This window comes from Gymnoscopelus braueri (genome assembly GCF_963280865.1).
Source record: "Gymnoscopelus braueri genome assembly, chromosome: 8".
Lineage (NCBI taxonomy): Eukaryota > Metazoa > Chordata > Actinopteri > Myctophiformes > Myctophidae > Gymnoscopelus > Gymnoscopelus braueri.
Window position 1 is genome coordinate 9,199,720 of NC_137609.1, and position 17,670 is coordinate 9,217,389.

The window sequence follows — 17,670 nt, forward strand, 5'->3', positions numbered from 1 at the left end:
TAGGTTGTATTTGTTGAAGAAATTGTCAGTATATTTAGTCATAGTTTTAGTCATCATAGCTTAGTTTTTATTTCGTCTTTTTCTTGTTTTCGTCAGTGAGAAAAAGTAGTCGACAGACATTTCTCGTCATAGTAGTCGACGAAATCAACACTGTTGAAAAGTAACGGTATGAGGAATGAGGTTTCCACCCGACATAGACGCAGTGGTGTAAAGTAACTAAGTACATTTACTCAAGTACTGTACTTAAGTACAATTTTAGTAGTATTTCCAATTGTCTATACTTTTACTTCTACTCCACTGCATCTCAGAGGCAAATATTGTACTTTTACTCCACTACAATTATTTGAAAACTTTAGTTACTAGTTACTTTTCAGATATGAATTATGACATTATGAAACATATACATTAACCACTTTAGCCCTATTTTATACATAGGCTATTTTAAAATAGCCGATCTACAAGCTCACAACGCGTCGCATCGTGACGCGTTGTGAGCTTGTAGATCTGCTATTTTCAAATATTTAGTACTTTTACTTTTGATACTTGAAGTACATTTTCATGCCAATACTTTTGTACTTTTACTCAAATAAATTTAGAATCCTGGACTTTTACTTAGTTGTAACAGAGTATTTTTATATTGCAGTGTTGGTACTTTTACTTAAGTAAAGAATTTGAGTACTTTTTCCACCACTGCATAGACGATTATATTTTCAGTATAGCGTCATTCAATCATTCATCCTTCCATGATCCATCCCTCCTCCTCCTCCTCCTCACCTTCCTCCAGGCTGACGGTGACCACGGGGCTGCTGAGCTCCAGGCCCTCGTCGCGGTTGGTGTTGACGGCCCGGGCGGCGCACTGCACCCTGCTCCCCGCCTGGAAGTAGACGGAGTCCAGGGTGATGATCTTGGAGGAGGTGAAGAAGGTGTCGGTGTCCACCTCCCGCATGGGGCTGGTGACGCCGTCCGGCCCCGCCGGCGCGCTCACCAGCCAGCGGTAGCGGGTCAGCGTGTCGTTGATGTGCTCGCTCACGCAGATGGAGCCCGTCTTGTCGTAGTCAGGGTACTTGGAGTTACAGGCCTGTGTGGGGGGGGGGGGGGGGAATCAGAATCAACTTTATAGTTTTACACATAGGTTTACAGGTGTAAAACAGTGGGTGAAATAGTTTTTTGTTATTTCCATAAGAGAAAGGGAAGAAGAAGAAGGTGGTCTCTATGTCTCTGAAACAGAGTTCAAAGGAGTTGAATATCTCTGCTGTCCGGCAGGAACCAGCTAACTCCAAAATGTTCATTTTTCAGGAAACGAAACAGAAATGGAGTTAGGAGGTTTTGTTCATCATTGATAAGAACAGCTAAATGGACCTCCAAGCTCACAATGAGGTTGGAGGTCAAAAGCCTGGTGGAGCCTGGAGTCAGCAAAACCAGCTAACTCCACCCCCCTTTGCTGGAGTTAGCTGGTTTAGCAGAAAGTTTGAGGATCCAATGGAGTTAGCTGCTTTTGTCAGAGGCACTTTTTAATACTTTTCATTGGTTCAATATCTTTTTTTACCAACACACAGACGTAAAGGGTGTTCAATAGCACTGATTTATGGAAAAAAAATGCAAAAGCGGAAAAATGGAGTTAGCTGGTTCTTGCCGGACAGCAACGATATGTTATTTAATACTGCAGTTTTTATTAAGCCTAGTTAGATGTTGGACTATTTGTACCTGTAAGAGTGTATGGATAAATCCACAGCTAAGCTTTAAATAATGGCACCTTAATTTAACTCTTGACTTCAATTTATATATTATTTTTTTTCGGGGGTAATGTTTAGTAAGAGTAGGCTACCTTACTTTAGGGTTTTAGCTTGGCACAAGCTGCTATAATATGACTGTGTTATTCTTGTATCCGTATGAATTGTAAATGTTTTATTATGTTATTACTTTGGCAATATTGTCTTTGCAACATTCATGCCAATAAAGAATATTGAATTGAAAATTGGATTTAGAGAGAGAGAGTGTGTGTGTGTGTGTGTGTGTGTGTGTGTGTGTGTGTGTGTGTGTGTGTGTGTAGGGCGGAATGAACACAAATAACGCGCGCGTGCACGCACAAACACACTGTACTGTAAGTGTTTGTGCAGACAGGTGTGTAAACACTGTGAGCGCTGTGCAGCACTCAACTCTGACAACATCTCGTCTGACCGGTCTCCAAGGAGACCTTCTAACTGACCTGCTGTCAAAACCTTTACACACACACACACACACACACACACACACACACACACACACACACACACACACACACACACACACACACACACACACACACACACACACACACACACACACACACACACACACACTGTACTGTAAGTGTTTGTGCAGACAGGTGTGTAAACACTATGAGCGCTGTGCAGCACTCAACTCTGACAACATCTCGTCTGACCGGTCTCCAAGGAGACCTTCTAACTGACCTGCTGTGAAAACCTTTACACACACACACACACACACACACACACACACACACACACACACACACACACACACACACACACACACACACACACACACACACACACACACACACACACACACACACACACACACACACACACACACGTCAGTGCGTTGTGCTTTAGGGAGTATAGAAGCTATTACATGTGTATAAAGACATGAGGGACATGGGGGGCTGAAAGCTGCTGGGCTGTGTAATGTGTCTCCTGAGAACAACACTGGTCACCTCCAGTCCAGCTTTTACTCATGGTGGAGCAGTGGTGGTGTAAAGTAACTAAGTACATTTACTCAAGTCCTGTAGGCTACTTAACTACAATTGTGAGTTTTTTTACTTTACTTGAGTATTTCCAATTTTCAGTACTTTTACTTCTACTCCACTACATCTCAGAGGCAAATATTGTACTTTTACTCCACTACAATTATTTGAAAACTTTAGTTACTAGTTACTTTGTAGATTTGTATTATTATTACAAAACATACATTAACCAGTTCAGCCCTTTATTTCGGCCGTTTGAAAATAGTCGATCTACAAGCTCACGTAGATCTGCTATTTTCAAATTATTTGTATACATTTTATTCATTCGAAAACTTGTGAAATGGGACATTCTGCATAATGAGTACTTTTACTTTTGATACTAATACTTTTGTACTTTTACTCAAGTAAATTTAGAATTTCGGACATTTACTTACAACAGAGTATTTCTACATTGCAGTATTGATACTTTTACTTAAGTAAAACATTTGTGTTCCATCACTGTGGTGGACTGGTGTAAAACGGTGCTTGTCAAAGCCCGAACTTCTCTGTACGTGTACAAAAAAAAACATAAAATAATGACCCTGTAGCCATGGATGTTAACTTGACATTAGGAACCTCTGTGCACTGTATTAGTCCATATTTTCCAATAGATATGCCTTTTAATCCTGTCTGTGCCTGAATGCCGTTTTATTTCCTTGTTTACATCCTGTTTACATCGAGTGAAATACCAGCTTTCACCTGCGACAGAATCCGACACAGAAGGGATTAAAATACTTATCTTTGGAAAAATACGGGCTAATACAGTGCACACACAGGTTCCGAATGTCGAGTTAACATCCGTGGCTACAGGTTCGGTACTTAATATGATTAAGTACCGAACCTGTAAATGGCTTTGTCGAGCGTCTATCTATACCAACACAACTGGCCAACTGGTTCTATTGTTCTACTACTGTGTTCTCGTCTGTGACATTATATATATGAGTGTGTGTGCAGGTGTGTGTTGGGATGGGGGGGATGGCTAATTTAAGCCTGTCACACCTGGCCTGTCTGGGCTGGGTGTGACTACACGCGCGTACGCGCGCGTACACACACACACACACACACACACACACACACACACACACACACACACACACACACACACACACACACACACACACACACACACACACACACACACACACACACACACACACACACACACACACACACACACACACACACACACCTGTTGTGCGTGGGTCTGATCGATGCACACAGATAAATCACAGTCCCCACACACACACTCAAGAGAGAGCCCTCTCTGTCGTGACAGCTTCTACATCTGCTCTGGCTTGTACCATCTCACCACTACCTCTACAATAACTGTGTTTCTACCTGTGTCCCCTGACTGTGGGAGGAAACCCCAAGCCACAGAGGTGGCTGGTACTAATGACGTGCTACATGTGGCACGGGAACAGGGACACAGGTGAGGAACAAGCCAGATGATGGGTCTCATTATTATTTTTTTACCCCTTTTTTCTCCACAATTGTGTCGTTATACCAACAAGTAAGACGCGCGAACGCTGGAAGCGAACGCAGCTCGAAAATATTGTGTATTTACGGACTTGTGTGTGTGTGTGTGTGTGTGTGTGTTTTGACTGTAGCTGCACTCTGGCGCACTCTGTCGGCCGCACCCAGGCAGTGCACTGCACACAGACAGACACACACACACACACACACACAAGCCGAGCAGAGTTTCATAGTAGGCTCCACTTGGGCGGAGGCGCGGCTTCGCCGCGCCTCCTTCCGCGCCTCCTTCCGCGCCTCCTTCCGCGTTCGCAATTAATTCCTCCCCGCACACATTTCTGTGTTGTCACTGCTGTTGTATCCTACTGACTCACCTGCCAGTGAGGAACCCCCACCGGGAGGACGTAGGGCCTTCGTCCTACTCCTCCCGCTAAACACTCCCCGCTGACAGGTGCCGCCCCAGCCCGTAGGAGTACGTGCAATGACCGATACCACCCTCCCAGCCCGGCTTCCCTCCCCTGAACACGGGCCAATTGTGTTCGTGTAGACGCTCGACAAAGCCGGATGCACCACGGTGGATTCGAACCCACAACCTCCGTGGTGGTGGGCAGTGACTTTACCACTGCAACACCCGAGCACCTCTTTGTACCATTTTCTGATGGATCTAAAGTGTACCATTTGTATGTCAGTATGGTTCAAATTGGCTGTGCCTCTGGGAGCCATATTGTTTTAGTTTCTGCCTATTTGTTATGATTTCGCTTGTGCTTGTTGCAGCCATGAGGTCTGAACTATGGGGTACAGAACTCCCATATCACCGATCTGTGTTGGACTGTTGAACATTTCTAACACAGGTTTTGTTGTTATAAAAATTGTGCATAAATGTGACAGAGTCACAACTGACGGAAGACGTGATGACGCCAGGCGTAACCCTGTATGTGTATATAACTCTGTATCTCTGTTTTTACGTCAGAAGAATATATCTGGAACCACGCTTTTCCAATGCTTGTAAGATCTCTTCTCTGGAATAAACCGAAATATTATTTTAATAAGAAGTTGATGTAATTAATTCACATCTGACCGATAGATATGGACTGGTATTCACTAGGGAAAAATGTACCTAACAGCATGAGAGAGGCTCTTAAATCAGCCCGATTTAATCATGCCGGCTGCCTGATTAAGACCATGGTGGTCGAAACGTTGCACTTCAAACACATTTGGTTTGGGACCCCAGTGTGGAGATATTCTATATCCTACAGCATGACATCCCTATTGTGATATTGTATAATGTAAAGCAGTGTTGATTTTGACAGCAAATTTTGATTTAGTTTTATTCATAGTCTTTTGAATAAAATTCAGTTTGTTGTGTGTTTTAGTCATATTTTAGTCACCTGAATTTGTTTTACTTTTAGTCTAGTTTTAGGCGACTAAATATAATAAGATTTTAGTCGACTAAATTTACAGGTGATTAGTCGGCTAAAATCTATTTTTGGCGTGATGGTGTCGAAAAGATTTTCACTTAGCTGCATGCCGAAAATAGACGATCTACAAGCTCACAACGGGTCACACTGCGATGCGCTATGAGCTTGTAGATCAGCTATCTTCGGTCTGTGACACCCGCGCTCACACAAGATCTCTTCTCCACTAGTCCCTCCATAACATTTTAGTCTAGTTTTTATTTGCTGATGAATATATTAGTCTTAATTTTTGTCATCATAGCTTAGTTTTTATTTAGTTTTAATGTAGTTTAATGTAGTGAAAAAGGTAGTCAACAGAAATTTTTCGTCATAGTTTTAGTCGACGAAATCAACACTGATGTAAAGTTAACATTGTGATTATTGTGTGATGATAAGCTGAGAGGAGACAGACAGTTGAGGGGAGACAAGGACACGACGCACGCAGCACACCATGTGATCCATGCGCTGCGGGTGTTAATCAATACACTATCTGTATTTGATTCCTTCAATCATCCGCCGTCTCTCCATTAGATTAGATTCCATTAGATTCGATTAGGCTGGAGAGATCCCTGCAGGCCGGGGGTGAATGAAGGTACTGATTGAAGCAGCATGCCATCCACACAACAACACAACACAACCTTAAAACAAAGGTACCGAAGCAGCATGTCTTCCAACACGACACAACCTTAAAACAAACAGTGTTGGAAAGTGGACCGACTAGTGCCAGACTCACGGTGACACAGATGACGGGGTACCCAGCAGGAGGGTGCAGGTTGTGGGGGGTGCGGGCCACGTCGTCGTAGTGCAGCAGAGAAACCACGTGAGGCAGAGAGGGGAAGGTGACGTCCGCCATGCTGTTGGTCTCCTCGATGTACACGATGGCCTTGGTCACCTGAACACAGCAAGAGGACAACGTTCAGGGGGAAGGCTTAGATTAGAATGTTTGCAGGACAAATGGTAAGAATTTGTTTTAGTCAGGGGTGGAAAGTAACTAAGTACATTTACTTAAGTACTGTACTTAAGTAACATTTTGAGGTATTTGTACTTTACTTAAGTATTTCCAATTTCCAATACTTTTACTTCTACTCCACTACATCATGCGTTTCCACAAGGTGGCGCTGTATTGTACTGCGTGTCTGTTCTCTGTTACCTGTGTTTCAGCCACCATGTTCTCATCAGGTTTCAAGTGAACGGTGAAGGCTTCCCTCATCTCTCTGACTCCATCATACAGCACGTCCACCTCCACCACGTGCTCCCTGTCGCCCTGCTTAAACACAACATCTACACGCGCACGCACGTGCACGCACACGCACACACACACACACACACACACACACACACACACACACACACACACACACACACACACACAAATGTGAGTCCAAAGTTATACATGATCAGTTATACATGATAATAATACATGATAAGGGCCCAAATATTTTCCAGCTGCTTCTGATACCATACATCACTCTGAATAACACATCAGTGCATGGCTCCACTCCAACAAGTTTACAGAATGTAAACTACAAACAAAAACAAAAAAATGAAAACAACACACATGGACACATTCACGGTCAACAAATGTCATACTTTTTTCAATTATTTTCTCAATTCTTATCCCACGATTTTGTAACCCACTTTTTTCACAGAGTGCCAATTACCTATGTAATCATGGGCGCTACTCTCCCTCTGCCAGCTTAGGGAGAGCCCAGAACTGAGCTCATGCCTCCTTCAATGCATGAGGAGCTAGCAAGCCGCTTCTTATCACCTGTGACCTGAGAGAGGGGAGTTTCCCCGGTAGGACGTAGCGCGTGGAAGGAACACGTTATTCCAACCAGTTCCTTTCCCCTCCATCAGGCCCTTTCACCAACCCCACCTGGGGTATGGGCACTGATGAAGACGCAGGAGGAGAGGACACGCCCCCAGCGCCCACAGCGTCCCCGGCAGGAATCGAACCCAGGACTAGCTGTGAGGCGACAGTGCTACCGACTGCGCCACCATACCCCCTAGGTCGTACACTTTCATCTGCCATGTTACCAACAGCGGGAAAATGATGGATACAGGAAGCGCCTTCTCCTAGCAAAATAGAGCGACTGCCTATAATGCAGGAGATTGAGCAGTAATTTGCAAGCTGCTATGCTCTACACACACACACACGCACACGCACACGCACACACACGCACACACACACACACACGCACACACACACGCATGCATGCATCAGCGAAAAAAGTAATATACACTCTTGTATTGATTTATATAAAAGCATATGCTGGTACAATATAATAATCTTCCAGACAGCCAACTGTGTTTCCTGGATCATGCATTATGCATTCATATATTTCTGATTGCTCAGGGACTTTAGTCTTTAATTGTGTGTGTGAGAATGTGTGGAGAGAGAGAGAGAGAGAGAGAGAGAGAGAGAGAGAGAGAGAGAGAGAGAGAGAGAGAGAGAGAGAGAGAGAGAGAGAGAGAGAGAGAGAGAGAGAGAGGAGCGCAGTGGGGGAAACGAACATATTAATGGACTTTTTGCTGCAAGTGAAAAATATCTCTTCCTAACGATCTACCGTATGTACTTTATGAACACTAACCAAACCAAACTAACATTTGGCATTCTAATGGCTTAATCCATTTAGACCGGGAACGCGTTTGTGTAACTTTTTATTTATTTCTTTGGCTATTAAAAAATAGCAGATATACAATGAGCTTGTAGATCTGCTATTTTATCTTGAAGAATCGTGAAAATGTGTGCAAATCTTTAGTTTGAATATATATATTTGAGTTGCAAATGTTCGCTTTAAAAAAATATATAGATTCAAAGATTTGCACAAATGTTCACGATTTTTCAAAAAATGCAGATCTACAAGCTCATAGCGCTGCACTCTGTGCCGCGCTATGAGCTTGTAGATGTGCTATTTTTTTTTAAATTTTTGAATAGCCAAAAGAAATCAAAAAATGACACACAGATGTTTTCCCGGTCTTAATGGGTTAAAGCCAATTAGTGCACATAATACTTTGCCACACAGTGAAATCCTTTGCGCTAATTTCACTGTACAAATCAAACCAAATAAGACCCTTAGCCCTTAGGGGGTCCAGGGGGACCTGGGGGGGTCTAGCCTGCACGGGCCGAGGACAGATCTCTGGCACTGTGGTGTCAGGAGGTCATGACCTCGCTCCCAATGCCAACACAACCAATTATGAGCTGATGGTGGACTACAGGAGTTCCTCCGTTGACCTTAACTGACCTTCCCAGTCAAACACAGAACAGATTTCAAGATACTGATCACCATAGATATAGAGACCTAGATACCTCCTTGGCCGCTGCAGTTCATTGGAGAGACCTGTGTCGCGGCCGCCATATTAGAGGGGGCACGCTTCCTGACTCCTGGCCAATCACAGCGCGTCTTTTCCGGGACTTTTCAGAATCTAGTTGTATAAAAATATCCCGTTATATTTTACAACTAGATTCTGCCAAGTCTCGGAAAAAAGACGTGCTGTGATTGGCCAGTAGTCAGGAAGCGTGCCCCCTCTAATATGGCGGCCGCGATACAGACGCCTCAGAGTCGGAGGAGGCGTCTACCTTTATATGTCTATATGTCTATATGTCTATATGTCTATATGTCTATATGTCTTATATGGCTGATCACCACCTATAAGGCCCTCAACAACCGGGCTCCCCGCTATACCTCTCTGAAGTCCTCCAACGCCACGCCCGGTCCCGCTCCCTCAGGTTGGGTGATGCCAACCTCCTGGACATCAGTGGTCGAAAGTAACTAAGTAGTACATGTACTCAAGTACTGTACTTAAGTAAAATGTTGAGGTACTTTTACTTTACTGGAATATTTCCAATTTTCGGTTCTTTTACTTCTACTCTACTACATCTCAGAGGCAAGTATTGTACTTTTACTCCACTACAATTATTTGAAAACTTTAGTTAATAGTTACTTTGCAGATTTTGATTATTATTACAAAACATACATTAACTACTTCAGCCCTATTTAAACTTTGGCTATTTGAAAATAGCAGATCTACAAGCTCACAACGTGACGTTATGCGATGCGTTGTGAGCTTGTAGATCTGCTATTTTCAAAATAGTTTTATACATTTTATACACTTGAAAACTCCTCATTGCTCCATACCTTCTACTTTTAGTACTTTAAGTACATTTTTATGGCAATACTTTTGTACTTTTACTCAAGTAAATTTTAAATTCTGGACTTTTACTTGTAACAGAGTATTTCTACATTGCATATTGATACTTTTACTTGGTAAAGAAAAGCTTACAACGCGTCGCATCGTGACGCTGTGAGCTTGTAGATCGGCTATTTTAAAATGACCGAAATGTGTATAGGGCTGAAGTGGTTAATGTATGTTTTGTAATAATAATCAAAATCTACAAAGTAACTTGTATCTAAAGTTTTCTAATAATTGTAGTGGAGTAAAAGAACTACTGAAAATTGGAAATACTCCAGTAAAGTAAAAAATACCTCAGAATTGTACTTACGTACAGTACTTGAGTAAATGTGCTTACCGTAATTTCCGGACTATAAGCCGCTTCTTTTTTCCCATGCTTTGAACCCTGCAGCCTATACAATGGTGCGGCTAATCCATGGATTTCACACCTGCGTCTTATAGTCCAGTGCGGCTTGTATATGCACACATTTGGCTGGTGAGGCTTATATTCAGGTGCACTTTATAGTCCGTATATTATCGAAATCACCACTGGTTGTGTTCCAGTGTCTTATTTGGTTAAGTCTATTTGAAGTGTGCATGTGATAATTTGAATCCTGAAAAGTAACGGTAAAAAGTTTTGGACTTGGTTTCCACCCGACAGAGAAGATGCTCTCCATTCAAAACTTGCCTGCGGAGCACTGCAGGACTTGACTTTTGATCAATGAATCTGTCTGATTTGTTCCATACAGCACAAAACACACTGAATAAGGGTTCTATGTCATTTAGCTCCCCTGATGGGCTATACACATTTTTGAACGACTTTGATCCTTTAAAAATGATCCAAAATGATTGTGAGAGTGCAGGCCATTATTTTATTTTTTTTACTCGGCGTTAGAATAATATCAAACAAAAGTAAAGCCAGCTGGGGCCCATCAGAGAACAGTATTTATTGATCGTCTAGGAATCTGGATAACGAGCCAGGTTCCAGCTATATTCGAAATTAGTTTCTTAGGGAAATAAATGAAGAAAAAAAGTCAGATGGCCTCATTTGGCCACAAGGTTTTGTGTGTGTGTGTGTGTGTGTGTGTGTGTGTGTGTGTGTGTGTGTGTGTGTGTGTGTGTGTGTGTGTGTGTGTGTGTGTGTGTGTGTGTGTGTGTGTGTGTGTGTTTCTCATTATACTGCAGGTCTGCCCTGGTGGGGGTTAAGTACAGTAATACAGCCATGCATGAGGAAGTGGCTTTGCTGAGAAAAATATTGTGCAAAGTGCCAAACCCCAACAGCATATGATTTAATTCATTAAGACCGGGAACGCACCCGTGTCATTTTAAGATTTCTTTGGCTATTAAAAAATAACAGATCTACAAGCTCATAGCACCGAGTGCCGCACTATATGAGCTTATAAATCTTAAATTGTTTTGAAAAATCGTGGAAAATGTGTGGAAATCTTTGAATATATATATATGTTTTACAGCGAACATTTTCAACTCCGATCTGTGCTTCTGGGGGTCCCGGGAACAACATATTTTGAGATGGGGGTCCACGGCCAAATACGTATAATTCTGGGGGGTCCTTGACATGGAAAAGTTGGAGCACCACTGATATAGCAACATACTTTAGATAGACGTATTTGGCCACGGACCCACATCTTAAAATGTGTTGTTCCAGGGACCCCCCCTCCCCACCCCCACCCCACAAGAAGCAAAGATTTGAGTTGAAATGTTGGCTTTAAAAAAATATATACATTGAAAGATTTTCAACAATTTTCACACATTTTCAAAAATAGCAGATGTGCAAGCTCGTAGAAGCTCATGAGCTTGTAGATCTGCTATTTTTGGATAGCCAAAGAAATCTAAAAAAATGACACAGATTCTTCCCCCGGTCTTAATGGGTTAAAACCACTGGGAAATATGAATTATAGCGGTAGGTAGCTGCAGGGGGGGGGGCCCATAATTTCAACCGGGAAGCGCCGCATACATTCATATATATTTCACACCTTGATTGAGCTGAGGTGAATCCAGATCAGAGACAGCTGCTCTCAGAGCGTCTCCCCACTGACAGAGCAGAGGAGAATATTCAAACTCAATTAAAAACTACATGAAACCTCCCTCGGACTATTGCTTTAAATTACCTTTCTCCTTCTTCTGGGGCTGAAATTAAAAATCAATGACCCACCCTGCCCCCCCCCCCCCCATTCTCTTCAATCTTTTACCATTTCCATAAATTGTGGTACAGTACGTTCCTTTAACGCATTAAGACCGGGAACGCATCTGTGTCATTTTTTGATTTCTTTGGCTTTTCAAAAAATGGCAGATCTACAAGCTCATAGTGCAGCACCGAGCGCTGCGCTATGAGCTTGTAGATCAGCTACATTTTTTTTTTAAGTTGTGAAAATGTCTGCAAATCTTTGAATATATATATCTTTTTTAAAGCGAACAATTGTAACTTTTCTTCTGGGGGGTCCCTGGAACAAAATATTTTGAGATGGGGGTCTGCGGCCAAATACATATAATTTTGGGGGACCTTGACATGAAAAAGTTTGAGCACCACTGATATTATATTAACATTTTTTTTTTTCAGGAAACTGTTAGGATTTAGAAGTAGCAGAATCCCCCAGAAGCAAAGATTTGAGTTACAAATATTCGCTTTAAAAAATACATATATTCAAAGATTTTTTCACGATTTCCCCAAAAAATTGCAGATCTACAAGCTCATAGCGCGGCACTCGGTGCCGCGCTATGAGCTTGTAGATCTGCTATTTTTGAATAGCCAAAGAAATGTAAAAAAAAATGACACAAATGCGTTCCCGGTCTTAATGGGTTAAGGCAGGTCGTTTCAGTCGAAAACACTTTCTCTAACTCCTTAAGTTAATCCTACTTTGGGAGCTGCCAAATACGCACAAGGAAGGAGACACAGTAAGAAGAGGGATGCCTTGCCCATAGGCTATAGAGGGCTGGTTATCTCTTAAATGCTTTTCGCTCTGTGTTTTCGGCTTCTTCTCTCCCGTTGCCGGGGTTATTGTTTTGCGCTGACAATAACATGATCAGTGTGTGCAGGTTTTGGTACCCATCTGTGTGTGTGTGTGTGTGTGTGTGTGTGTGTGTGTGTGTGTGTGTGTGTGTGTGTGTGTGTGTGTGTGTGTGTGTGTGTGTGTTTCTCTTTATACTGCAGGTCTGCACTCATGGGGGTTGGTTAAGTACAGTAATACAGCCATGCATGAGGAAGTGGCTTTGCTGAGAAAAACGGTGGTCCAAATTGACAAACCCCGCAACAGCATATGATTTAATCCATTAAGACGGAGAACGCATCAAAGCTCTGGTCACAACAACAGTTACCGTTTCCTAACAACGCCGGCTTGGGCATAATCCGGCTGATATTATGCGCTCGCGGTGATCTCCGGGAAAAACCTAATAATGCCAGTTTGCGCTGAAGTGCAGGCATGGCAGTGCATATTTGGGCACTATTCGAGCACAATCCATCACCCACCCGCCTGTCTGTCCGCCACAGAGTCAGACACACAATTTAAAGACATATTTTGCTTTCAAATAAAATAAACATTCATTTTTTTAATGAAAAATGAATGAAAAAAGTAATGGAAAAAACACGGCCCCCTCACGCATTAGAATGTCCTTCTAATGCGTGAGCGGGCCGTGATTTTTCCATTACTTTTTTCATAAATGTTTTATAATTTTTTGTAATGTTTATGTAATTTGAAAGTGAAATATCCCTTTAAATAGTTCAGGCAGATACACACTCAAGAGGTTTACGCGCAGCACTATGTGGGCAATGTTGTATGTCACGTGTCAAGCAGCTGAACAAATTGGCGGTTGGTACTTCCTCTTGCTGTCGGCGCTGCCAATAATCCAGCGTAGCGATAGTTCAGGTAGGCACGTGCTAGCTCACTCTCCCCATGATTCTATGGATTGTACTGTGATATGTGGTATCTATCTTAACTCATGCAATTGAAATGTTCAATGTTATGTTCATGTAATAACTGTATCTCATGCTCTGCTCCGGGGGGGTTTGTGATCTCAGATTCTGTGTCATGCTTCCTACTATAAAACTATACTTGTAGCTCTACTGTACCTTGGGATATGGGGTAGTAGTCCTACTATAAAGCTATACTTGTAGCTCTAATGTACCTTGGGATATGGGGTAGTAGTCCTCCCCCGACACGGCGGAGCCGTCCTTGGTGTGGACTCGCACCACAGACATCTTGGAGGTGTCTCCAAGCCGCACCACGGGGATCCTCACCGTGGCCAGGGCGCCCGCCTCCTTGGGCTCGCTCACGCTGAACTTGGTCTCCGCAAAACGGATGATGGATTCTATAAAGGTGCCGGGGTGGGGGGAGAGAGGGAGAGAGAGAGCGAGAGAGAGAGAGAGAGGGCAGATTTGTCAGATCATTAGGTATTGTTCAATTATGAAATTAAAATTTTGACACTTTGAGAAATTACCCTCAATCCTTTACCGCCACCCACCTACCCACCCGCCCACCCTGTGCAGCCGGTACTCTTGTCTCCCACCTCCCCACCCATCCATCTCCATCCTTCCATGTATTCATAAAGGAGAGTGGGTCTTTTGCATTTCTTCCATTATTGAGACGGAATAGGAAAGCTGAAATGGAAAGTGATCTGCACCTTTTTTTCCAAGAGCCCCTGAAAGTCTGATATGCATGAGGTTATGGACCCCACTTTATAGTGTTAACCACATGATAACCTAGCGTCCATATTCTGGGCATGTCACTCATAATAGGTCAACATTCAGCAAATAAATAGCTGATCTACAAGCTTGCTATTTTCAGCCAGAGATTTGGCGTAGAAGGAAAAAGGATGGGACTAAGTATAGTGGTTAACTTAACTCTGAGAGTGTACAAATGGAACCAAATGGACCCTTACGGGTCCATTTGGTTCCATTTGTACACTCTCAGAGTTACAGACCTGTAAGGGTCCATTTGGTTCCATTTGTACACTCTCAGAGTTACAGACCTGTAAGGGTCCATTTGGTTCCATTTGTACACTCTCAGAGTTACAGACCTGTAAGGGTCCATTTGGTTCCAATTGTACACTCTCAGAGTTACAGACCCGTAACGGTCCATTTGGTTCCATTTGTTCACTCTCTGAGATACAGACCCATAAGGGTCCATTTGATTCCTAATCATTTAGCTGGGGACCCCCTGGAAGCCCCTAAAGGACCCCTGGCAGGAATTTCACGGAGGCCCCTCGGTTTGCCCAGAGCCTTGTATTAGAGAGTTGCGTCACACTCGAAATAGTGACAAACGCTCATAGACTCCAATGCATTCCGTAAACTTCCAGGTTCAGGGCTTTGTCACTATTATTCGCCAATAGAAGGCTCTGTAGAAGACTGTCCCGATGAAGTGAACAGAGGTGACGCAACTCTCCTTATATGGCTCTGGGTTTGCCCTTATGCCTTTCAGAAATGGATCTGCCCTGAGGCCACAGTGGCCTTGGTGCAGCCTGGCATGGCCAGACTAATATCACTGCATAGATATTAGTCTGGAATCTCTGTGTGGAACCTGCATTCATTTCCGAGGGGCAAATTAAAAATATATAATAAACCCGCCCCATATTTGCATACTGGGACCTGATTGGTCCCTCACAACTTCGGAGGGAGAGAAATATTTTTTTTTTGTTGCAATGGCAGATTCGTCTGGAACAAGGTGCTCATCCAGGCTCTCGTCATCTCCCGCCTGGACTACTGCAACTCCCTCCTTGCTGGTGCTCCGGCATCTGCCATCAGACCTCTGGAGCTTGTTCAGAAAGCTGCGGCTCGTCTGGTGTTCAACCGCCCCAAGTTCTCCCACACAACCATCCTTCTCCGTTCTCTACACTGGCTCCCCGTAGCGGCTCGCATCCAGTTCAAAACCCTGGTGCTAGCCTATAGGGCAGTGAAAGGAACAGCTCCTTCTTACCTCCGGGCTATGGTCGATGCCTACACCCCTGCCCGACCACTTCGGTCTGCCACCTCGGGGCGACTGATTGCCTCGTCACTCAAGGGTCCTTCTGGCCGATCCACACGGTCACGACTCTTTTCTGTTCTGGCCCCACAGTGGTGGAATGAACTTCCCACTGATGTTAGGACAGCAGAGTCACTGCCCATATTTCGCCGCAGGCTGAAAACTCACCTCTTCAGGAAACACTACCCTTCCTCTCTGCCTGACCTACTTGTTGTTAACTAGTTGTACGAACGCTTGTTTTCTATTCCTGTATTGTTTATTGGATCTTGTTTAGTCGATACACTTATTTGTTTTAGCTCATGCTCATTTGATTTAGCTATTTTGTCTCATCTGTTTAAGGAAATAGGTAGCTGATATATTGCACTTTTACCTTAGCGCTAGGTATACTCTTGGTTGCTTGTTTTTGCAGAAAATGCACTAAAGACTTCTGGTGATTAGTAGTTTTCGTTCCCTACCTATGTTGAATACACTTATTGTAAGTCGCTTTGGATAAAAGCGTCTGCTAAATGACTGTAATGTAATGTAATGTAATGAACAAGGCTAGCCTTGGTGCCCTGTCCACACTATGCCATGCAGCTGATGTCACTGTTTACACCTTTACTTATTCCCCGTCAATGTCATTTTTAATGTCTTCTTTTGTAGTGATTCTGACTCCTCCCCCATCCCCAACATCCAATGAGCAGAGATGTCAGAAATGTCTTTACTATAGGAATAACCCAAAGAGTCTCCTTTGTATCTCCTACCGGAACCGCTGCCTACCGGTCCGCTGGTCATCAAATTATTGGCTTAGGAATGCGAAAAAAACAGCCATGAATTCAAGTCTCCATGGGGTGACTAATCCATAGAAAAAAAGTCATTTTAGGGGTGAACTATCCCTTTAAAGTTTAAACCCCTAAAATGACTTTTTTTCTAAAGTGTTTAACCCTTGACGACCTTTGCGTTGTGTCTTTCCACTACTTACTGTCTGCGGTGTCTGTTATCAGGACGGTGGTCTCCTTCAGAGCGCCCACCGACGCCCCGTACGGCGAGTCGCTCTTGGCGTCCCCCAGGACCAGCCTTAGCTCCTCCCCTTCCTCGAATAGCGTGTCATCGACCAGCGACACCATGCACGGCTTCTCCGTCTCGCCTGCGGGGCAACAAGGAACAGATGGATGAGGAGGAGGATGATGAGGATGATGATGGGACAAAGACACGGATTACTCAGTGGTGGAAAGTTACTCTAAGTATGTTAACCCATTAAGACCATGAGCTCAGTTCGGGGCTCTCCCCAGGCTGGCAGGGGGAGAGTAGCGTCCAGGGTTATAAGCTTAGGCATTGGCACTGGGTGAAAAACGGGTTACAACATCGGTGTCATTTTAGATTTGAGCTATAACCATTATTTTATACTTTGGCTATTCAAAAATAGCAGATCTATAAGCTCATAGTGCGGCACCGAGTGCAACGCTACGAGCTTGTAGATCTGCTATTTTTGAAAAATCTTGAACATTTTGTCCAAATCTTTGGGTACATAACATTTTTAACTCAAATCTTTGCTTCTGGGAGTCCGTGGAACAAAATATTTGACAAATGTTCACCTTAAAAACGATATATATTCAAAGATTTTCACAAATTGTCAAGATAAAAAAAAAAACAGCAGCAACAATGTGTCGCATTGTAACGTGTTGTGAGCTTATAGATCGTGTACTTTCAAATAACCCAAGTATAAAATAGTGGTTAATGATCAATAATTATAGCCCAATAACACGATATACAGGTAGGGCTATACAATTCTGAACTGGGCATTCTGCATAATGAGCACCTTGCTAATTAATGTATA

At 43.3% G+C, this 17,670-nt stretch overlaps 1 protein-coding gene across 1 annotated transcript in view; it reads right to left on the reverse strand.

Annotated features, from left to right (window-relative positions):
• The window catches only part of LOC308090608 (FRAS1-related extracellular matrix protein 2-like), a gene marked incomplete at its 3' end in the record, with an annotated part of 169,103 nt that overhangs the window by 24,066 nt on the left and 127,367 nt on the right, over positions 1-17,670 (reverse strand). The window contains exons 12-16 of the mRNA XM_080435850.1: positions 16,816-16,980; positions 14,023-14,205; positions 6,860-6,990; positions 6,443-6,601; positions 775-1,078 (exon numbers count right to left, since the gene is read on the reverse strand). Of these exons, the coding sequence (XP_080291976.1) occupies positions 775-1,078; positions 6,443-6,601; positions 6,860-6,990; positions 14,023-14,205; positions 16,816-16,980 (942 nt within the window). The remainder of the gene's footprint in view (positions 1-774; positions 1,079-6,442; positions 6,602-6,859; positions 6,991-14,022; positions 14,206-16,815; positions 16,981-17,670) is intronic.